At 41.4% G+C, this 24,905-nt stretch overlaps 1 protein-coding gene across 1 annotated transcript; it reads left to right on the top strand.

Moving 5' to 3' along the window:
• On the top strand, positions 1 to 22,094 carry clvs2 (clavesin 2; the record flags this gene model as incomplete). The annotated part of the gene is made up of 5 exons (XM_080022367.1): positions 1 to 389; positions 956 to 1,130; positions 17,549 to 17,659; positions 18,756 to 18,988; positions 22,001 to 22,094. The coding sequence occupies 5 exons, from the start codon at positions 1 to 3 to the stop codon at positions 22,092 to 22,094; spliced, it is 1,002 nt and encodes a 333-aa protein (XP_079878493.1).
• Positions 22,095 to 24,905: the final 2,811 nt, after the last annotated feature.

Genomic DNA, 24,905 nt, shown 5'->3' with positions numbered 1-24,905 from the left:
ATGACCCACCTGCAAGCCGGTCTCTCCCCGGAAACTCTGGAGAAGGCCAGGGTGGAGCTCAAGGAGAACCCCGACACTTTGCACCAGGACATCCAAGAGGTCCGGGACATGATCATCACTCGACCCGACATCGGGTTCCTCAGGACGGACGACGCGTTCATCCTGAGGTTTCTCCGGGCCAGGAAGTTCAACCACTTCGAGGCGTTCCGCCTCTTGGCCCAGTATTTTGAGTACAGGCAGCAGAACTTGGATATGTTCAAGAACCTGAAGGCGACGGACCCGGGCATCAAGCAGGCGCTGAAGGATGGCTTCCCCGGTGTGCTGTCCAATTTGGACAGATACGGCAGGAAGATTCTGGTTCTGTTCGCAGCCAACTGGGATCAGAGCAGGTAACCTTTGGCCGTGCATGGCTTTTGGAATATCTTACTGTATAAATATATTTACTGGGAATACAGAGCATCCATGTGTGATCTGGTGTAGTTATTCTAAACCCTTTTTATATCAAATACTCTCAATTTGATACGCATTAGGCCATTGGAGTAGATTTAGGAACGGAAATCTGAGAAGATTTCTATGGTTGGATATGACTTTGTCCAAAATTCCACACCTGTGTACAGTATGTACTATAGTTACAGAGATAACAGTGAACCAAAAACAAAGTCATAATTGCACATTCTCTAATGGTGCTAATGTACATGAAATAATGGTGAAATTGTGAAATTGAACTATTAACTATTTGGCTGGGGACCCACTTAAACCTCTAGAAGGACCCCTGGGGATCCCAGAACCCCACATTGAGAACCACTGATCTTCTGTAATCGGTCAGGCACTGACTTCTGGAGCTATCCGTTCAGCACCAAGCATCCAGTCGGCTCTGCGGTCTCATGCGGATCTCGCTCTCTTAACTACTTCCCAACAAAAAAAACCTTTGCCTCTCCTTTCACTATTTCTTTAGATACACATTTGTGGACATACTGAGGGCCATCCTCCTATCACTGGAATCCATGATTGAGGACCCAGAGCTCCAGGTGAACGGCTTCATCCTCATCATCGACTGGAGCAACTTCACCTTCAAGCAGGCCTCCAAGCTAACCCCCAGCATGCTGCGATTGGCCATTGAAGGACTACAGGTAGGAGCTAAATGCTTACACCCAAAAAATTTAACCTTGTAAAAAAAAGCTATTCTTCAAAAAGTACGCCGACGACAAATCAATACCATGACTTTACAATTTTAGACCATCCTGCCACAGAGAAATTGAATGAATGAGCTGTATAAATATTTATCTTCTATATATTTATTTATTTATCTTATCTTCTCATCTGTCTCATACCCGATTCCAGATCCAGCACGATACATCACAATAAACATCTCTATAAATGTTGCATAATCAAACGAAATAATCCTCACACGTTATTGAGAAGAGGAGAGTGAACATAGATGCACCCAAACTCAAAACCCAATCAGAACTCTTAAACTAAGCTGCAGTTTAAAAATTTGAAAAGTGAAAAGAAAAGACATGAATGTATAATTTCTCCAACTGAAGAAATGCTCAAAACTCAATAATGTTACTGAGTTTGGAGCTGAGGGTGGAAACACTTGGTCTTGAGGTTATTGAGTTCAAGGATGCCATTTGCTGTCATTGGATTTTGACTAGAGAGAGTTAAGTGCCTTATCAATAATTTCGCCGTCACTGAGCTGCCAAGTGATTATATACCTGTCTTGGCAGGAAAGGCAAGACATTGGAATCACGTCTTGCCTGGCAGCATTTTCAGAGCAGTATCTGAAAACCTGATGTGGTCAATAAGGTATTTCACTCGGTCTCTCGTCTACATACAAGAACCCTGTACGTTTAATAAAGTGGAGACTTGATGAACCTTCTTAAGCCATTAGCTCAAGGGTACTGACCCAAACTCAAAATTCTATAATTATTTTCCGAGAAGCGAGAATGGTCTGTACGCATGGATTTCAAATAAATCCCATCGTCTAAGTTATTACAAGTCCATTGCATGACCTATCGTGAAGCGCAATTAGTGTTTCTCCCCTTTCATTGTCATCAAAGTGGACATCATTAACAAACAACAACAACCCCCGCACCCGCTCTCATGACTTTAGGGAAATTGTGCAAACATGAGTCTCATCTCATTTGTTAATTATACACTCACTGAGCACTTTATTAGGATCACCTGTACACTTACATATTCATGCAAATATCGAATCAGCCCATCACGCGGCAGCAGTGCAATGCATAAAATCATGCAGCTTCAGCTAATGTTCACCTCAACCATCGGAACGGGGAACAAATGTGATCGTAGTTTTTTCGACCGTGGCATGATTGTTGGTGCCAGACGGGCTGGCTTGAGTATTTCTGTAGCTGCTGATCTCCTGGGATTTTCACGCACGACGATCTCTAGAGTTTATTCAGAATAGCGAGAACAACAGAAAACATCCAGTGAGCGGCCGTTCTGCGGACGGAAACACCTTGTTGATTGGAGAGGTCGGCGGAGAACGGCCAGACTGGTTCAAGTTGACAGAAAGGCTACGGTAACTCAGATAACCATTCTGATGATAATGCATGACGCATGTAATGCACCATGTCACAAAGCAAAAGTCGTCTTAAAGTGGTTTCATGAACATGACAATGAGTTCAGTGGTCTTCCGTGGCCTTCCCAGTCACCGTATCTGAATACAATAGAATACATTTGGGAGGTGATCGAACGGGTGGTTGGCAGCATGAACGTGCAGCTGAGAAATCTGCAGGAATCTGGTGACGCAATCATGTCAACATGGACCAGAATCTCAAAGGATTTTTTTCAACATCTTGTGGGATCCATGCCAAGAAGAATTGAGGCTGTTTTGAGAGCAACTACCCAGTATAAGTATAGTGCTCCTCATAAAGCGTTTAGTGAGTTTATATTCCATGATCCATTTTCAAAGTTCATTAACCAGAAGACAGAAATAACTTCAAGGCAGTTATGTTATGTTCGCGGTGTGGCCCAAGGGAAAAGCTACATCTGACGTTTTACTTTATCAGTAATTAGAGTAATTTATCATTCATTGACAGTGGTGCCAAAAAAAGAAGCTAAAAAAAAAGCGCCCCACAACATTTATTTAGCTATCTTGAAACCGCCCCACATAGGAAGACAAGAGCTGTGTCAAAGCAGAGCTCACATGGAAAAAGTAGGGAATAATTGATTTACAGACAACCAGGTGATAATTTCAAACCTTGGTAGGTAGACGATGGAAGGACAATGATTTGAGTTTGGGTTCGGGTGAAAAGAAAAGTTTCCGATGGGGTTAAGAAGGGCAGAAAACATGAGTGACTGGAACTGCAACAGTCGTCTATTTCAAATTGCAGTTTAGTAGGACAACTTGGGATAACTCCCTTTGAGACGAGTTGCCCGGTCTACAATGATGGCGTGAGATTCGTTAAAATATGTCTTCCGCTATCTTACTGAGAAAGGAATAACCATTTGTATGACATTTATTTGATTTCAATTGGTGACTTTTTAAAGAGGACAGAAGACTTTAGATGGTTGTCATTCTACCGGAAGACATTTGAAGGCATCTTCCTTTTGTCCATAAAATTAGACTATAAGATGAGTTCCATCCAAACATTGTGGTTTTTACAGTGGTAAAGACAATGGCTCAATCATTTGGACAAGGCTAGCAGTTGTCTTTGACTGGCCCAAATCTAAGACATTCTTTTGCCTCTTGTGACACAAATGACACCCTGAATATTTGAAAGCTGGTATCATCCATTGACACGGACGTTATGATCTTATCCTCAAGCCATCCCCAGTCGTGGCTCACGTTAATAGATGTGACATAAAAATCACCAAAAATGTATTTGTAAACATATGTAAATTGAAAGATTGAGTAGGATCATGACAGTAAATTCATTGAAAATATTTTTCAACATGATGTTAGGGAAAGGGTTTTTCAATACTCATTGTAGATAATAAAGCGATTGGCACCAGAAAATGAATTCAGCAGTTCACTTTTAGATTGGTTGGATGCCGTTTGATCATCCTTGCCCTCCTTGCCCAATAAAGTGATTTGAACACTGAAAAACAGCAGTGACTCATCTCCATTGCAATTCCACTGCCTGTGGAGCTCAAAAACCAATAATGTGTGTGGGCAGAAACCAGATACCAGAACGTATTCAACTGACTCTGAAAGCTTCTCAGAGAGTTACCCAAAAGTTTGACAGCACATGCATTGGGTAATAACAATATTAGGAGTGAGGAATATCGTGAGGGAGTCACTATACAGTATATCCGTACTTCATTTTTGAGTTACATATTTATTTAGATAATTGTGTACAAAAAAAACGACCTAACTACTTACCTTACCACCGACCTAACTCCCGCGGTCTATTTAATGTCCGGTCCAAATGGTTCAGACATTTTCGTTCACACATACAGCTCTTCAAGGTTGCAGTGCATGTGTGAAAGCAGCTCACACTTACTAACTAACTAACTAACTTACTTACTTACTTGCTTGCTTGCTTACTTACTTACTTACTTACTTACTTACTTACTTACTTACTTACTTACTTACTTACTTACTTACTTACTTTATTATTTGCTTACCTACTTACTTATTTAGTTATGTACTTATTTCATGTTTGCAAACTAGCAAACTAACTAACTAACAAACAAACAAACAAACAAACAAACAAATACACAAATAAATAATTAAATAAATAAATAAATAAATATGTAAATAAATAAATAAATAAATAAATAAATATGTAAATAAATAAATAAATAAATAGCCAGCCAGCCTACCTACTTACTTACTTTCTTACAAACTTTCCTCTTTACTTACTGGATGATTTATCTACTTAATTATTTATTTATTTACATACTTATTTTGTCACATGCTTACTCACTCACTCACTCACTCACTCACTCACTCACTCACTCACTCATGTACTGAGTGACTTTACCAACCTACCTGCTTACTTACTTTCTTCTTTTCTTATTTACTGACTAACTGACTTACCTACATTCATACTTATTTGATTACCTACTGACTGGTGTACGTATATGCTTACTTTTTGCCTACTTACTAACATCCTAAACGACTTACTTACATATTTAGTCACTTTCTACCTCAACCTATGTAGAGCTGCTGGATGGATCGGGAGGGTTTTGTAGTTTCGTGGTGCCAGAAAATCCCGTTCACGTAGTTTACGTGAACAATGACAGGACAATGACAATGACAACTAGGAGGCCAGAAAGAGACCCGTGAAGTGTGTTTTTTTCGAAAAACATGCCTTTTTCAAATTATTATACAATGGGCTTTGAAGGGATTTCATAAATCCAGGGGTATTGAAATTCTTTTTTTTCTTATACATATCACATAATCCTTTAATCATGTAAAAAAAAAAAATCACATAATGAAATGGACTTACCTCAAGAATGTATATAAAAATGATTTAAATAATAATAGTTATCTCAAATGTAGATTTTTCCCTATTTCATTAGACATTTTTCAACAGAAAGGAAAAAGACTCATTGAGTACTGGCGCTCCTAGTCATTACAGCAGAGCGGACATTAGAATAGAACAGAACAGCGCGGCACATCATAAGACAGACTAGAATAGAGAAGGATATGTTTATATGAACACGTTACAGTAGTATAACTGTCAGAATCCTTTAACAAAACATTAGTCCATCTGCATAAATATTCGATTGATGTATTTTGTCCTGGATTTAGCCCACGAGGTATCAACCTAGCCTTCCGGGTGAGCTGGTTCTAGCTAAGTAGGGTACAAACGGGCGCGGGCTTGAGAAAAGTAACTTTCGCCGAAGCCTTGTCAATATGGATTTGTCTCATGGCTGGTGGGAGGACGGGGTGGGCATCAGGTTTGCTGGCAGGAAGCTCACCAGGGATTTCAATGGAGACGCGTCTTGACGGGATGCATCTCATATTTCCTGGTCTCCGAGCCTCAGGGCCTTCTCTCATTGTGTAGTACCTTGTCTTCTCGTGGTGGCAAATCGGCGTTGAATTTTAGACATTTGGAATAGGGATATTTTCCGGGCACTGGGATGTGAGCGCACGTCTCCTGCCATCTCTGTGTTCCGCCACCTCCCCCACCCCTACCCCCACCTCATGCCGTCTCCCTCACAAAAAAAGAGACCCAGGGGATGGGCGGCCGCTTGCTTGTAATGTGCCCCGGGGATCTGTGCTCCGACCGCGCTGTTGTCTTTTAAATCGTTTTAATAGGGTATGGGTTTTGTTTGTGTGTGTATGTGTGTGTGTGCCCCTTTTAATAGAATGGCTATTCTGGTCAAATCGTTAGAAGAGAAACAAGTAACTGTAATGTCTCTGCTGTCATGGATTTTGCAAAGGCATGTTTGCTGGACGCCTTTTGTCTCGATTTGTCAATGCTGAAGCCTGTTCAAACTGGGTTTCTGCTCTTTATTGTCTCTCTCTCTCCCTCTCTCTCTCTCTCTCTCTCTCTCCCTCTCCACCCTTCAGTTAGACTTTCCCTCCCCCACCTTTGCTTTGGGCCCTTATCTAGGGCTGAGATTTGGGAGAATGTCTCACCACAATAATCTTGGGACATTTTAGATGTAGTCGATAGGGCTGGTCAAAATATCGCTCACGCTAATGAGATGATGTGAGACTACGAGACAGAGATAGCGTCTGGGATTTCGGCAATTTTAATATTGTAATATAATGAAATGTCTTTTCCTGGTCATTCCACATCTCACAGGTTGCATTACAGTACAGTGAAATATTCTGAACTTTGTAGACTGTTCTGAGTTATTCCAATTTAGTGCTGCACATGCGTGGTGATAATATCCACACGGTCATTCCATGAATATAGTTTGGGGATGAAATCAGATCTATTCGACTGAACGACTATTGAGCAAGTCACATATCTAGAAAAGTCATCCACCTCTATACTTTTGTTTCAGTAGTTGCTATGTTCATTTTCACTCTCCCTAGTGTTGGTGAGAAGCAGCTTTGTTTATCCCTGGTTCATCAACTGTGAAACTAATACATGTTTAATATTTTCCATGTAGATATATATATACTTTACTGTACTGTATATTGCTTTTTGGTCATCCCTCGGTTGTGGACGCATGGATGTAAATATACACTATATTATATAAATATAAATCTTTATAAATATTTTATGCATGCAGTCACATGCATAAAATGCATAACATGCAGTTATCTAGAAAAAAAATCATGAAGGAAAGTAGCTCACGTAAGTAAAAACAGGTCTTAAAAAGAATTACTGAGCCTGTGTTTACTTTTGTTTTTTATTAGAAGGCGCCCTCTGCCCCCTCTGTTCCCTGACTCTCCAAATATGTATCCTGCTCCGCTCTTGCCTTGACCACCCCCAGCCTCTTACTGGGCCTTCCTCCATACTTTTTTTCCACCCCCCCCAACCACCATCCTCTCTCTTCTCCATGCCCACCCCTCACAGACACATACACACCGGCCCCCCAGTTACCGTGGCAACGCGTTTCGACTGCTTCACAATTTGCTCTCTCTCACTCTCCCTCTCTTAATATGTGTGTGTGTGTGTGTGTGTGTGTGTGTGTGTGTGTGTGTGTGTGTGTGTGTGTGTGTGTGTGTGTGTGTCTTTGCGCGTGCACATTTCTGCACATACTGTACATGAACTTCTCAAATTTATTTTGATTTATGCCCATTCGCCTTAAGATGAAGGGTGTGGGTGGTGAAGGGGGGGTGCATGGCCGTTTTCTCTAAAACAGCTCAACAACTGGTAAATTATTCAACAAATTTCCCTCTCTCTTCCGCTCACCCTTTCTGTTTCTCTCTCTCTCTCTCTCTCTCTCTCTCTCCCATCTCTGCATCGTGTTGACTCAATCTGTCTAATGATGTTACATTAACATTTATAATTCCAGACAGTGGAATCCTCGCAGATTGACTCCAGATTAGCATTGTTACGCAAAACGCCCTCCAGGATTAATCCGCACGGGTCGATAAATTTGGGACAAAACGGCGACTGGCGGGGGGGGATAAAACAGATGGACGATAAACGGATAAATGTGCTGGTTCTAATCACCTTCTAAAGTGACGGTACATCAGTTTTGACTTCTGTGCTACGTTCGTGCGTCAAATGATGACCTATCCGGGTCGCTGAAATAGCGGTTCACTCCCCTCTGAATCTGAATTGCACTGTTTTGAATTGGCAGCCATTTGACCCGCTCCATCAAGTGGAGCTATTATGTTCACCGGCTGGGTCGCTGGTGATGTCTCGTCACTGAAGCAGAGAGTAGCCAGGAGCTCTGGCTCAATTGCAAAGATGAACATTTCACATGGAACGCAACCCTTTGTTCTGTGTGGGTTGGGCTGCACAGTGAAATGTATTCAACGTCTGCAGTGTCACATCTAAGTAGGGCGCGTCGCGGCAGCTGGGCTTACAAACAGGAAGATGATAATTGTGGCATCCATAATTTGGAGACATTTCTAAGTGAATTTCTCCCACGGCTGCTTCGGTGGACTGCATTTGTTGATCTGTCAGCCATATGTTGGTGATAAATGCACCGGCTTGTCATCCGCACCAGCAAGCTTAGACAGCCCTTTAAGGCAGCGTTCAATAAATAGAATAGAATCAAATGACTTTATTGTTTCCATACAGGAAAGTTGCAGTAGTCCTTGCTGCTAGCACCGAGCTGTGCCGCTCAGAAACCTCACAGAAGTTGGCGGGGAGCGTGTTGTTTTTAAAGGGAAAAGACTTCAGCCTTCTCAAAGTGGTGATTGAAGGATCGGGCTGGAAGATCCTCAACACATTCTTCTTTCTTGATTGTATGCCCCCTATGGCACTCCTGGGTGGGATTTGACCACTTTGTGCTTTCACTCTTTTCCAGCCTTGTCTTCCAGTTGTTGTGGAGCAGGGCTAGTACAGTCTGTTTGCGGACAGATCTTCAACTTGTTACTAGATAAGGGGCCATACGGATTCGATTTACTTAAATCATCTTTATTTGTTATACATTGTTGATGTTGGCGTCGGGGCCCTACTGAATCATCGGTGCCGACGAGGTGTACAGCAAACATAGTCATACTTAGTGAACTAGATATAAAGGAGTGACGAGGTTGAGTCCCCCATTGGATGGAAGAGTAGAACCCAAAAGGTGAATGCAGGGGAGGCGAAGGGAGTGCAGCATTACAGCAAGCAGGCATCAAAGCAGGTAGGGCAGGAGGGATTGGCTGCTTAAATAAACCGGCCCATAAGGGCGTGGAAGCGTGTGGCATCGTCAAGTCAAGACAGAACTAGCTTTGCAAGCTACCAGTCATTTTGAGCATTGTATATTAATAAAAGAAAGAAAATGCATTCCTTATTCTTCAAAATATCTTCATCAGTTTCCAAAAAACGAACGTTAAAATATAATTCATGACAAGCATTAAATAAACAATAAACGTTTTTTAATATTTTCCTAGGTTTTATATGTTTTCATATATTCAACTGCAATCTGCACAGTAATACCTTGGTTTTGTTTGTTATCTCCTGTGTATTTCTCATGTTATCAATCTCTACAGTTCACTGCTAACCTTGTGTATTCAAGGGCCAGTCTGGCTTTATATGAGGCCCACATTTGGCCCCTGGGCCTCCAGCGGCAGCGGCAGTGGTGCTGTCCCATAATCAAATCATGGAGAAATCAAAGTGCATCATTCTATAGTGGCTCTATTGCCAAACATTCGGCCACATGGATCACTATAAATCTATAACTAACCTGAAGTTAATGAAGGTTTACACCCTAGCTCTTAATTATGTGGTTTTTGTGTTTGATTGGCTGACTTGAATGTGTTTAAAGGTGAAAACCATAACAATGGAAACAGCGTAATATGCTGTTTCCATAATAGGCTGTTTTGATAATATGCTGTTTTCATTGTTATGGTTTTGTGTATTTCATTGTTCATTCATTGTTATGTATTTCCATTATGTATGTGCTCCTCTATAGAGGAGCACATACATAATCGAAATACATTGAAAGGCTGTTTCGTATAAGACCCAGCTAAATAAATATGGGACTTTTTTACTAAATTATTGCCACTTAAACACTCATATACATTTTGTACTCATTGCCATTTTAGTAATTAAAAATCTGCTTTGTCACTCTGCTCTCACCGCTCCAGTCATGTGAAAGCATCTGGTTTGACGTGCAGAATTCCATCAACCATCAACAATGGACAGCGAGTTCAGGATGCCACCTTTGAAGTGATGCAAAACGAGGAACCCATTTGAATATCAATCATGTTGTAAGCGGAAGTGCTTGAGTGGAACACAAATCCAAATGACCCGACCGTAGTACATTTATGTACGCGGAAAACATTTATCGTGAACTGTTTATCATATTGCTGGCGGTTCAGGTTTCCACCAGGTGTGCCATGAGAGCTTGTGTGTTGCAATATCAAAATTGCTATCAAAAGGCTTTGCCAATTCGTGAGTTCCAGCCAAAATACCAGTCCTGCTTTCATCAACACAACACCCAGTTTCAGTCTGCAAGTGAGAACTATTTGTTTTGATGTAAGGTTGGATTCTTTTTGAGATTCGGTAAATGATGAGTCACCCAGTAAAGATTGATTGATTTAGTTTGGTGTAATGCACGGTGAGCGAGGGAGGACTTCCGGTGAACGATGAATGAGAGTCAGATGGCTCTGAGTTGCGAATGGAGTTCTTACAACTCCTAGTTCAGTCAAGATGATTTATTTTGGTGGAAAGCGAAGTGTAAATCATTCACTTTCACTGTGAAAATGAAAAATACCTAGACCTCTTTTGCCTCGGACTTTAATTTATTGCTCGGTAATGGTTTCAGTTTGTGAGTCATTCACAACTATTCATTCAGACTCCTGAGTCATTTAAAACATTTGTTATGTGAACAAATTGTTGACGAGTCTTGCATCGCTAACTATGAGAAGGCCATAATAACAAGCACAGTTCAGTGTGTAGCCAGGGATGGACTGGGAGTATAAAATTGCCCTGGACTTTTTTACCCAGACCAGCCCACCAAAATCAGCCTGCAGATACTCCTCCGCCCCCGCCCCACTGAAGCATAATGGATGGATACTAGGCAACTGAAACACTAAAACAGAGCTATTTTAAGAGCAAGTGAAAAATTTGTTGCCAGCAGGTCGCCACTGTGAGATGGATAATAGATTCAGGCAGTCAGTGTTTCATGAATATCTATGTTTGAACAGGCTGTACAATCTATTCCAACACGGGAAACAAGTCTGATAATGCCATTGCCAATTTGAACACTTTAACCTTGAAACTTGAAGGGCTTACGCTTCAGGGCAGGTCTATAAACAATAAATAATTACAAACACCAGGTACTGACTGACTGACACATTCGTACTTCTAAAGTACAGTTAAACAATAAACAAAGAAACTCTAAATATGAACAAAAATGTATTACTGAACATTTTCTGCCCACTGCTTAGGTACAGAGAATAAATCCTGGCCTGGGTGTTGCTGGTCTATAAAAAATAAAATAATGTTTAAATGAACAAACACCACCTTGTATATATTTGCACAAGTGCTAGGGGATTGCTGGTCCATAAATTATACATAATATATAAAATTGATATTTCCGGCGCTTGATGGCATCACGGTAGCATTTCCGCCAGGCCTTGAATGCAGCCCTGCTACCTTTGGAAAAAATCCTTTGCAACTTGGAAAAAAAGATGCTGCGCGTCCCTTACAATGGCACAAAACATTAATGTTGGTGCATATGGCCGGGATAAGGAGGATCGTAATGTGTGCGATTTATTTTCGAGAATGGATAGTTGAGTGGCTGGATTATTTGGGAAAAAGAATTAAAGTAAGTAAAGTAAATAATAATGATATTTAGCGGCTTATTCTCCGCCTTTTCACCACCACTTACACTTTTAATTGTATAAGTCATTTATGAAGTGCCGCTGTACAAACAGAGCACTTATCCTCATGCAAGTTGTAGCATCAGCTTGAAGTGACTTTTCAGCCCCGCCTTTACCTACGACCGCCTTTACTTAGATCTTTGTCCAGTTTGACCGACCTGGTCATGAATCCACCTGTTCACATGCTCCTGCTGGGATTGGTGGGGGGGGGGGGCAGCGTGTCGCCGGCCTCTTAAATTATGAGGGCCGGTGCATAATCAAAGTGGGCTGGCGACACAGATCTCTCTGATCTCTCTGGCCGTTGTTTTTGTATAACAGGCTGCTCAGGCCTGCCCACAGAGCGATCCAGGATTTGTCCTGTCGCTCCCGATGGCCAGTCCGACTATGGGTATAGCTGTGGTTTGGTTTTATTATAAAAACAGTGTGCCATGACAGAAAAAAGGTTGGGAAACACAGCTGTAGTGGACCAATCATACGCAGAGTCTCAGGGTCTCAGGTCACTAAGTTGCCACAGTACGTTTATAAAAAGCCTCTTCCCTGTCTTTTCACATGAAACCAAGCAGACAGGCCTTGAAAGCTTTGGCCGACTATCTGGACTGCAAGACTGCGTCTCCGCGGTGCTGCCGGGCAGCTGACGATACAGCATCTGACGTTGCTAACGGTTGCTCATATGCAAGCGACCCTCTTTCGCTCTCCCTCTATCTCCGTCTCTCCGTCCCGCTTTGCTTCAGATTCTCCACAGCCACATTGGTTTGATGAGCTCTGCGCGGAACTGCACTGCTTATGTCAGTTGCCATCGGGGGAAGGACGAGGGAACCGCAAACTCAAAAATCCCTGAGTTAGCGTAAAAAAAAAAAAAAAGAATAGAAAATCTGAAAGTTGTTTGGGTGGAAATGTCAAAGCAAGAGCATCCACCCATTCTGGTCTTTTTCTATGATGCGCTAAGTGTAGCCTAGAGTGGAGACTGTGGCGTTTCTCTGCTCAACAGGAAGACTCTTTGAGAAAAGAGCTTTCAGGGCGGGGACATAATGTTCTGATCCACTGAACTTTCCTTTTTTTTGCATTGAAAGGACATCTGCAGGTCTAAGACGGGCCAATAACTCTACTATTAATGACTTTTTCATAGTTTAGGCTCTGATAGGGATGTTCAATGTAATTACTTGAACTAAAAGTGGTCTATCGGCTTATCCCATTATGTCTTAAGTTAAGTTTAAGGTACATTTCTCAATAGTAAAGATTTCAGACAAGATGGGTTACACACTTTATAAATCTCAGGGGGACCAATGCCAAATGCAGCCATGCAAGGCACCAAATAATCAGAAAGAGTCAAAGCTGTGTTCCTACATTGTAATTTCAGACCTTTTGTTTCAAGCGAGCAGTGACACCTTGTTATCCCAAGTAACACAAAGAGCAGTTCCCACAATTAAAGGGGCTTGTTGTAGTAAATCAATGCAGTGAAACCCCCTTCATCCGAACCCCACATACAGTATTCCAAATGATCAGGTCAACCAAACCAAAATGTTGTGTTTTCCTTGACATAAATAAAGACATTTCCACCATAAATTGATGCAGAAAAATCCCAAATTGGTGGATTAAAGTTCACCAGAATGCAGAAAATCAAGTGTTCAAAATCATGACGCTCAAAATTTCATATGCTGTCAGATATGCAAAGAGTCCTTCTATGTTTGCATTAATGAGGCCGGCCATGACACGAAAAGTCTGCGCCTTTATAGCTCACATGTGAATAGAAATAAAAATTCAAGCGACTCGACAGCTTCAGATCACAACTTCTGTGCACAGAAAATAAGATTCCCTCCACTTATTTCGCCAGATATATTTAAATGTCCTATTTGTGAATAAAAGCATGTGGGGGAAAAAAAGTGCCATTTTGCAACCCAGGCATTATTAAACTGTTGGATCCTGTCATATAGTGACCAACACACTTCGATTTTTATCTATGCGGTTGTTTATTTATTTTCTCTGCATATTTTTTAACTTAAAGTTTCTTCTTCTTCTTCTTCTTCTTCTTATTCTTATTCTTATTATTATTGTTATTTGTTTTTTTTTCCCCATTTATTGATTTATTTATTTATTTATTATCAATGATTCCTGGTTTAACTAGACACGGATTTAGCCCGGCTCAATTTCAACCACAATTTAATTGCACTTTTGTTTGATACTTGCTTTACTGGCTTTTTGTCCATTTGTATTTGAAATTACAGATTTATATCTTTCCCTCAAGTAAAAAGCCAACCATTAAATCTTTCTCTGTCCAAAGTAGCAATACAATTTCTTCGTCTTGAGGCTTTAAGGTTAAGCAACATAAGAAAGACTTTAATACATGGTAATTCTGCCCCTGAGTGATTTACCTGAGAATGACGTACAAAAATGGATTACATCAGAAAAACAACGGCTTTTCCTCGATTTGATCTTCACTGTAAGTACTATCAAAATGTAAATGTATAGAATCTTTTTTCCCCTTTCGTTCGATGGTTCTGAAAAATAGTTCATTTTTTCAGGGCTGTGGATACTAATTCAGACAAACGTTGGAACATCTGACGCCTTATCACACTCACACTCAGTAAATTATCCAGAGTCTGTAAGGGGCGGTGCTGTCGGAAGGAGTCACGCTGCATCTTTTTGTAATCTATGTCGATGTGTTGGGCTCTTCTGGAGGGTTATTGTCCATGGGAAATGTATCCATCTTCTAGTTAATGTTTAGGGATAATTGAATATGGCCAAATGTTTCTCATTAATCTTTTAGGTCATTTTTATTTTTAGGTTATAATATATGTATTGTTTATCATTAACTGTATTGTATTGTATATTTGCAGTATATCACATCTATTTGCAGTATATCACATAATAAACCAATTGCTGTAGACTTTTCATGTATTGTAAAAATTAGGACCATATATATTCTGAAAAAGTGAATTATTGATTCAAATTTTAAATATGCAACTTATACAGTAGTTTAAATGGTCATGTACATTTATTTACATATATTTCATTTGGCGATATAATTTTGAAAAAACTACAATATACTGTCATTAAAGGTTATCTATAAATAATAGATGTTGATGATTGTTGATGTCCAAAAAATAAAGAAATACTTGAATGAAGAAAAATTATATGCCAGCACAAAATTTAAGGTATGAGAGGTAGAGGTATGAAGAACATAAACTCAAATAAATCTTAAAGGGCACCTACTGTATTATGCTTTTCCTGTCAAATACAGTATATGATTTTATAATGTCGCATGTTCATATTAGATGTTGCCAGAGTGTCAAATAATGAGGTAAACTAATTCCGGTGAATCCGGAAGCCATGCTAAAACGCCATTGGCTCACATAACTCAGGGCCTTGGGAGGGTGTCGAGGCATGTTAGAATGGCTAGAATGCAAAATCTGAGTGGAATTTTCAGGAACAAACTTCAAAGGCATGTTTTGGGGACCTATTAAGTAAAAAGGTGCGTAATAGGTCCCCTTTATTAATGACAATGTTCTCTTTTTAAAAAAAGTAACCCCTAAAGTAAAAAAGAAATCCCTAGAATTAGCTGAATATAAGATGGTTGAAGACAAGTTATTTTCCTAAAAGCGATTTGATTAAGACCTATTTATTTAATAGATTTTCTGGGTTTTTTTAAGGCTCATGCTCCCTCTTTCTGCCTTTACAGTCTTTTTCTCTATCGTTCTCAGTAGAGCCACAGCAGTAAAAAAAATAAATGTATCAAAGGGCCCCAGGGGCCTTATGCAGACTCGCTATACTCTCTGCTTTCTGTGTGTTCATGTATCATCTATAATGCAGCCCAGCACCCTTTGTCCCTTGACCTCACTTTCCCCGATGACTCCATGAGTCCCCCGTCCTGCGTGTCTGCTGTCAAGTCAGAACTGTCAGATGTGATGCCTGGGGTTAGAGAGGTGGAGAGGGAGAAGGAGAGAGGGGGAGGGAGAGGAGAAAAAAAAAAAGTGGATTTAATGGGAAAAAATGTGTGCAATGTCTACATGTATTTTTATCTGTGTTTTGAAGCTTTGGCAATATGGTTTTCCACTTCCGTGTCAATAAGATGTGTCAGAAAAGAAGAAGACATTATATTACACTATACATGATATATTACATACATTACTAAATATTATTATTGTAAATAAATATAAATAATATTTATAAATATTTATACTGGTAATATACAGTATAATATACTATATAATATTATATACCTCAATACTATTTATCCAGAATGAATATGCAGCTGGAAAAATACAAACAAGTAACAGTAAGAGCTCAATAAATGATTGATATTATTATTGATTATTTTATTATTTTATTCCATTTTTTTCCGCCTGAAATGTTAGCAGCAACTGTGATAAGTCAACCAGGCCCTAACCTGTGGGTCCCTATCCGAAAGTGGATCACCGTTGGTCAAATGAAATCGAAGGTTGTCGACGGTTGGTTGTCAGGTTGTCACTTCCTACACTCAAGCTCTCCATGTTCAAGTTATTGGTGTGCATTGTAATTGCACAAAGGCATTGTGGGTAATTGCGCTATTCATTTTGTAAAATACACTTGAACGGTTCAAATCTTAATCTATATTTGACACATGACATAATGACATAATGAGCCTAGACTAAATCAGACCAACCGCCCTGGCCCTCGGTTCAGTAATCCTTTCAGAGTGCAGTGCATTATGGGTAACCCACAGACAAAGCCTTGCCAGCCAACCAACCGACCGACGACAGGCTTTCTCTCTCTCTCTCTCTCTCTCTCTCTCTCTCTCTCTCTCTCTCTCTCTCTCTCTCTCTCTCTCTCTCCTCTTGGGTGTCCATCTCCCTTTCTCGACTACTATTCATGGGATGAAAAAGGAAAAGCAGACGTTCGCATCACTGAACTGAAGCGCACTCCAGGAACGGCATTTGGTGTGAATGTCTGCCTCTAGCGCTAGTCACCAGACAGAGCTGTTACGTCATAATATAATAATGTAATATACTGTAACGCCCGGGCCCACAGCCACATCGTGACTCACTCCAATGCACATGCACACACACACACGCATATTCACAAATGCAATTATCATAATTCTGTCCGGTTTCCTAGGAAAAGCTGTTGCAGTGGCCGAGACTGTGGCTTGCGTTACAAGGGGCTTCAGAAAAGCACTGGCCCCATTTTCATACTGTGTATAAAATGAGGAGCCGTTGCGAAGTCTTCTGACAGAAATGGAGGAAGCAATTTTTTTATTTTTATTCGTTTTGGGTCGTATCAGTATCAGGAACCCACTGTGCTTTCTTTTGTAAAGATCTGACTACACTGTCGAAGTGTAGACATTGTCATGGCAACATTGTGCATTAAAGGATAGGTTTGCCATTTTTCGACTTGTTAAAATGTTGGTTCACATTATTTCTGAACTCTTCATGGCACAGCCTCGCTGAACTCTTTACTGTTGAAAAACTTACCACTCTCACTTTGCTTAAGCTTCATTCCAATGGGGTGAACTTTTAAGCTCTTAAAAGTTTCTCAACAGTGCCATGAAGAGTTATAAATGACAGATATCAACATTTAAATGAGGTCAGGCTTTAAAAAGTAGAGTAACCAATCATTTAACCTATAATTTCAATACATCCCAGTAGCATTTCACATAAATACCGATGTGGTCATTTGTGCTTGCTCCCTTGTTTCTGTTTGAAACAGGACAGTTTCCCGGCCAGGTTTGGAGGGATTCACTTTGTGAACCAGCCCTGGTACATCCATGCCCTCTACACCGTCATACGACCCTTCCTCAAAGACAAAACCAGGAAGCGGGTAAGTGGCTAAGTTTTGCGACACAACTCTTGAACTGCTTCAGAACTTACATTTCAGAAAGGAAAAGAGTAGATAAACATGATGTAACTTCTGGTGATGCACATCCCTCAGTCGACTGAGGGTGCTCTGACCGAATATTAGAATAAGAATAAGAAGAAGAATAGGATTTCAGGGGGCAGCCCTACTCAACTATATGTTTCTGTAGAGCCAAATCTTGACTCTACAGAAAGCACGTAAGCTCCCTCACTACTTATCTATTTGCTGTCAATAATTTGAGTACAAATTGCAGTACAAATTTGTCAAAACTATATTAAGATGTGGTGTGGGGACGGTACTCCAGTTTCCTCCCACATTCCAAAGACATGCAGGTTAGGTTAATCGGTGACTCTAAAATTGACCGTAGGTGTGAATGTGAGTGTGCATGGTTGTTTGTCTATGTATGTCGGCCCTGTGATAGACTGGCGACCGGTCCAGGGTGTACCCTGCCCCTCGCCCAACGACAGCTGGGATTGGCTCCAGCCCCCCCGCGACCCCATGAGGGTAAGCGGTATTGATAATGGATGGATGGATGGATGTGGGGACGGTGTGGTATGAGCAGCCACACCTGTCCTGGGTCTAGGAAATTGGGGCCCAGGATCAGACTGGCTGCATACCTGTTGCTCATTGGTTGGTCTAACAAACACAGGTAAAACCACCATCCCCACACACACTCAGGAGAGGAGCCCTTATCATGACACGTGTCCATCTGTTCCTGGGTTTATTCCATCTAGCCCACTCTCTACAACAAACTGTGTGTCTGAAACCCTGTCGTCTGTGTCTTTTGTGCCGGAGGTCTCTGTAAACGCCACTCGGATGGCATGTGGTTGGCGAAACTGCCACAGAAGATAAGATAAGAAATAATTTTGGTCGGCCCTACAGCCAATAGGGAGGAACTCTCTGCAACACTTGGAAAGCTGAAACTTTGCTTTTTCATTACTACTATTTTATTGATTTATATTCATGTAAAGCACTTTCAGTTGCATATTGTGTATGAAAGGTGCAAATAAAGATTATTATTATTGTTATTACCCTCATTCTGGTTATGTAAACTCTGCAGATCTTCATGCACGGGAACAACCTCAACAGTTTGCATCAGCTTATCCACCCAGAGATTCTGCCCTCGGAGCTGGGAGGGATGATGCCACCCTACGACATGGGCACGTGGGCCCGCACGCTGCTCGATCATGCCTACGACGAGGAGACGGACTACTGCCCCGAATCCTACACGCTGTCCGTTCAAGACCTGGAAAAAGACCTGGAGAAAGGCCTTTCCCCCAAAACCATGAAGAGGTGAGACTCCTTCCTTTTTTCATTGGGACAGATTATGTACGGCAAGAGGTTATATGTGGATGCTGGGGATGTAGTGGAGTGCAGCAAGCAGGCAGGCAGCAAAGCTCTGCTGGGATCGGTGTAAATCGCATCAGATTTGATGTGAGGGGTTTTTGTGCCAATAATAATCTGTATCCGTTTTTTTCTGGATTTCGTATCACAAAATCATGTTAGACTTTGTGTGACCTTTAGTGTGATATTTGCAAGTTTTTCCTACAAATTCAAAAAAACAGTTTTTGCCTGGTCATCATCGGCATAGATTTGTGAGGGGGAAAAAAAAAAGGCAAGGCTGTAATGCAATAAAACGTTGAAAAAATCTAGGGGTCTGAATACCTTCCAAAGTTCAGGTTAATCCCGCTGGAATTGATGTTTTGGAGGCAGACAGATGTGCAGGTGCGGCATTTTAACATACAATGTTCAAGCCCCTGCCTCAGTTTTAGCTGCCTGTTTTTTCATTTCCAAGCTGATGCATTTATATGTTTTTAGCTTCCTGGTGCTGTGTCGTTTTAACAGCTTTTTTTCCACTTTCAAAGTTGGTTACCATACAATCATGGTTCTCCTTTAAAAGCACCTGGACAGGACTCACACACACACACAGGCTACGGCGTTACAAATCGACTGTCTTGGATCTTGAGCTTTGTCCCAGACAAAGTTTCAATGTATTGTTCTTTTGGCATATGATTCACACGTTAGGAGATATTATAAGAATTTCATGTGTGCTGTGGAGTTTGAACAAACCACTTTGGATTGATTTGAAGCAGTTTCAATGTATATTGATTTGTTATTCAGCCAGCCGAACACTTCAGTTCACAAGCAAGGCTGTGGCAAGAAACGACTGCAACCATACATGCCTGACATGCATGACACCCTCTATGCCGTGCTCGGGGACACAGAGGTTACACTATTTATAAATCTATTTTCACACCACCACCACCACCACAACCTGGTTTACCCTGGGTGGGATGTGTCTGTCTTTTTTTCTTTGCATTGCCTGGACAGGAAGTCTCTTCCTTTAAAAGGCGGCGCTGACCTCGCATAACCATGTTTGACATGACGCGCTGTATCGCGTCCTGCTACAGGGCTGAGATGCGACGTGACTTGCGCTGACATTAAATAATCCAACAGCTATTGGGAGACGTCAAGTGATACATCCGCTCAAAGACACTGAGTTAGTTGTACACTGCAAGGCAACACGTTATGTGCCGACCGTGGCTTAGCACGGCAATAGGCGACAGTCTGACACTGACACCACTTCATCTGAGGAGTCTATTCATCTAGGTCTGTTAATAATAACTACATAGACGGACAAGGAGAATGAACGCTATAAAGTGAATGTCACTGCGGACATAAAAGATTGTCTTTTTGCTTATTTTAATTGATGCACGTAAACAACTTGTCATTTGGCCTAACAGGGAAATTCAGTTAAGTACGTTTCCATGTGTTCTTGTTGTTGGACCAACAGTACACTTCCAAATGTACATTCTATTACAGGGAAGAATAACTAACTTCATAAATGGTAAATAGATTGCATTTATATCGCACTTTACATATCTCATGTTTCACCCATTCACACACCAACAGCAGAGTCAGCTATGCAGGGAGACCACCAGCTCGTCGGTAGCTCTTATTGTCACATTGCATTTCAAAGTCATATACAGGAAACTCTGCCATGAAGGTTTGTGCAGTATATTGAGAAACAATGTGTAACAACACATTGGATACACTGTACTTACATAGGAGGGGAAACGGATCACTTCAGGAGCCATGTTAAAGTTTGGGAACAAGTTCCCAAAAAGGAGTACAACTAACAGACTAGCTCTTTATTGGACCAAAATAAGATAGGTACGTTGATAGGTTGATAGGTTTCTCCATGGTGAACTATTTGTCACTATTTGCACATGGCTCATAGATGTTTCAGATCCATGTATTTTGCTGTTGTTTGAAGAATGGTAAGTAATATTTTACTGTAACATATTTGAAATTAAAATAAAAATTTAAAAGGTAGTTTAAAAAAATATATATTTTACAAAAACTGCGTTTTTGAAGGTAGGCTGCAGAGGGAGCAGGGGTGGAGCTGATGATTTTGGGGCCTGTTTCAAAGTGCTACCATGTCCCCCACCCCACCCCACCCCCCCAAAAAATACAAAAGGCCGTTAGACGGAAAAAGTTTTCAGTTCAAATGCTACCATGTTAACGTACGCAATTTTTCATACTGCACATGGAGCGGAAGCGGAGCTTTTGAAGTTTTGAAGTGTTCCTTCAGGCATCTCGCTGATTTGTCTGGGTCACGCGTACAGCCTCAAAAACACACTGCGAGACATTGAATAACCTCATATTTTGAACCATCCTGTTTCTCTGGCGTTCAGGTGTTATGTTGCCTAATCAACTGATCAGTTATTTTAATTAACTCACGTGATATATGGAAAATGATCACTTTGTGACACGTTTATTGAAAGCAAATAAGGATAAATGTATTTGCTGACAATGAGCCCCTGAGCCTCGCACCTTTTGTTCACCCTGATCCGGGAGGAATCCGTTTTTGAACGAGCAATAAAAGACATTGTGTTTCTCACCTTTTCACCCTTTTTTATACTTCAATATAGTAGATGCAGTGTATGAAAAGTACTTGGACAATATTCATTTTTCAATGCCAGTATTGTAATTTTTGGCATTGGCCATATTGGTTGCCTTTGTGTGAGCGTGATACGATGTTATGTGTTGTCACCGCTGCGTTCACTGTGAGGCGACTGAACAAAGGCAGGATCCACTCGCAGACCTAGACGTGCAAGGCTGGTGCTTACTACAGTGCGGGAAGTCTTCCAGGAGCACATTTAAGGATTTGTGGGAAATCTAACGTTAATGCTAATGGATGATAAATCACAATGGAGCAGGGACCAGTAGCATTTATTCACTGTAAAGTTGCATCTCCCTCTCTCCCTCTCCCTCTCTCTCCCTCTCCCTCCCACCCCCCAGGTCTCAATCAGTGGTGGAACCCGGGATGCTGAAGCGTCCGGACAGGGTCAGGAGTGAGGAGGACAACATGCAGCCGCTGCTGTCGCTGGACTAACATGGACGCGCGGCGCCGGCTTCGAGACAGTCGCTTGTACACATTCACATCAGACGATCGGGAAGAAACAACAACGTAGGAACTTTCCAAATCCACTCCAGTTTACGGCATTCGAATTGACGCATGCCGTCCGCTAAAGCGACGCCGTTTGGAATTGAACCCCCGCAAAATCTCCGCCGTGAGCTGAAATGAAGGCACACGGGTCAGACAGAGGCTGCTTGCCCCAACCTTTCAAAACGAACAGAAGGACGTCGAGGGTCGTCGCTTTTTATTTCTCCAAAGATCGCACGGCACCCTGGGAAATACCGCTGGTGTTCCGCTTGTTATACAGTTGTCAAGTGCCAATTTCGGAAAGTGTGAATTGGTTTGCTTTCTAAATTAGCCCTTGATGTTTCGGGGATAAAGGAAAAACTGCAACTAAAAGTGAAGCCGCAACCGTCCGTTCGTGCTACACATTCTTGGAATAATTTTCAGTTTAAAAAAACAAAGCTATTGCACCGTATAAGTACATGGGGGGGTTGCGCTGGTTGAATGAAAATCAGAGTAAAAAGAGGTTTCCTTGCTTTGATGCGGCCTTCAGAAAAAGCCTCAAAAGCGCTGAGGAGCACGGCTCAGACTTGGCAGTTTCTGCGCGAACAAGCTTGTTCAAGCTGCAATCCGAATGAGACAGAATATGGGTGGGTTACGAGAGAGCGACCCCCCCTCCCGCTACCGTCAAAAGTCAAATTATGCACTCTCCCATGCCTTTATTTCTCACCATTAGAAGTGTGAATTTTATGAGACCAGCGATTACATGGCGACAGAAGGGTCCTCAATGCGCCATGATTCTAATATTATATATATTTTGTAACAGTGAAGAATTGAGCATATGAGACTGTCTGCACTGTTACAACCACCCTCAAAGCGCCAAAACGTGGTGGTTGTCAGCTTGAGATGGAGGGAAGAGGAGTGCGAGACTCCTTAATGGGGTTGGCTCTGAGAAACAGCAGGAACGAAACGTTGACGTCTCTTTGCGTGGCACACCTAGCATCGTGCATCAAGCGTCGGTTTGGCCAAAAAGTGTTCGCAAAAAGAGTCACAATAGTATTATTTACAGTATTTGTTGCAGTGGAGCTAATTTCACTTCTGTCTTAAGTGTGTTTACAGAAAAAGTATACGTACAAAAGATATTCTGCTTGTTTTGAGGCGTTTCCAGTATCGATGTGAGTAGTGAAGTAGTAAAGCTAGCTAGCAAAGTTGCAATACTGGAATGCCTAGTTAGACACAGTATAGTATTCGAAAAAATAGCTATTATTTTCCACATGCAGTGTGTTTTTATGCCGGTGAGTCCATTAAGTGATATCGAATTCTATCGCAAAATAACACCAACGGAAGGCGTTTGGTGTCGCTTTAGCATTGGGCTAACAAGTACAAACCATTGCGCGCTGTCCTGTGACGTTGTGTAGCAGTTTCATTGAGGGTTTTCCCACCAAAACAGAATCACAAAGCTACTGTATGTTGAGGAGCATTTGGCCACGTCGAGTTAAACCAAAAGGGGGAAAACAGCCAGGCAACAAATAAAACAACAGAACAGGCAAGCAAATGGACAAGACATACAAGCTAGCCAGTGAGCAGGAAAGCTTCTTGAGAATGCTAATGCTAAGTGAGCCCAGGATTACCAATACAATAGCACAACCAGAAACCTGGTCAACCTGGCCAAAGTAGATGTTGAATCCCCACTCCGGTCCATTCGGAGCAGAAACATTGCCACTAATCGCACTAAAAGTCTTGGACTGTCTTTATGCTGTCCTATGGTTTTATTATTTTTAAATTCATTTTTCCGCTGTAAGTCAAAATGGCCAAGCTTGTTTGAGAAATCTTGAATTGACTTACAACTTTACGACGATAAAGATTTAGTCAGTCAGTTCGCATCAGGGCTGCATCTTCCTACTGACGGTGACACAAGTTTTTCAGGTGTACTCACAGTATATGTTGCTTTTATTTTCATCGACAGGTGTGGATGCAGTCATGAAGTTGCTTTCAGTTTTTTGGATCAGATGTGATGGAAAGAAAGTATTAAATCTGAAACTTTGCTTGGATTTTGCTTAGGGATCAGTACAGCACCTCACTCAGCATATCACAGGTTAACTGGAGTTCTCTTGGATTGAAAACCTACAGTATTGTATGGATTTACACGTGGTGAACAAAAACAGATTTTATTAATTTTATTTATTGAAGATTGAATGTTATTATGTGCTTATGTGATATTATACTTTTGGGTAGCCACATGCTCAAGATTTCTTTCTTATTTTTCTTTTTGTCTGTATATATTAGGGTATACACAGTTTGCATTAATAGACTTACTAATTAGAGTCTATTTTAGTAAGCAATCATTTGGAATGTTCTTGTTTGTGTATGTTGGTGTCACGTCTCTCACAACACTGCTGGAAACGTGTCAAATAGTTTGATGCTCTTATGTATTTGTGGGGGAAGGAGTGGCGGAGGATGCTGATGTGGTCTTTGCCGGATTCGAAGTTTGACTCCCGTCTTTAGGGGCTGTCAAGGAACTTAGGGAGTTTGATGGAGTGCATTGTTGTCATTTCCAGATATACTCCGTAGAAGTTTCCAGGGCCTTCTGAGACACAGGCAGATGGGACCGAAAACACACCAGTTTTATTGTAGAGAGTGGGCTAGGTGGAGCAGGCCCAGAATAGATGAAAAACATGTCATGACAAGGGCTCCTCCCATGTGTGTGTGGGGATGGTTTAACCTGTTGCTCATTGATTGCTCTCAAGAGCAACAGGCCTGCAGTCACCCTGGTCCTGGGCCCAA

The sequence above is a fragment of the Zeus faber genome (assembly GCF_960531495.2).
Source record: "Zeus faber genome assembly, chromosome: 2".
NCBI lineage: Eukaryota > Metazoa > Chordata > Actinopteri > Zeiformes > Zeidae > Zeus > Zeus faber.
This window is presented reverse-complemented; position numbering and strand designations above follow the sequence as displayed.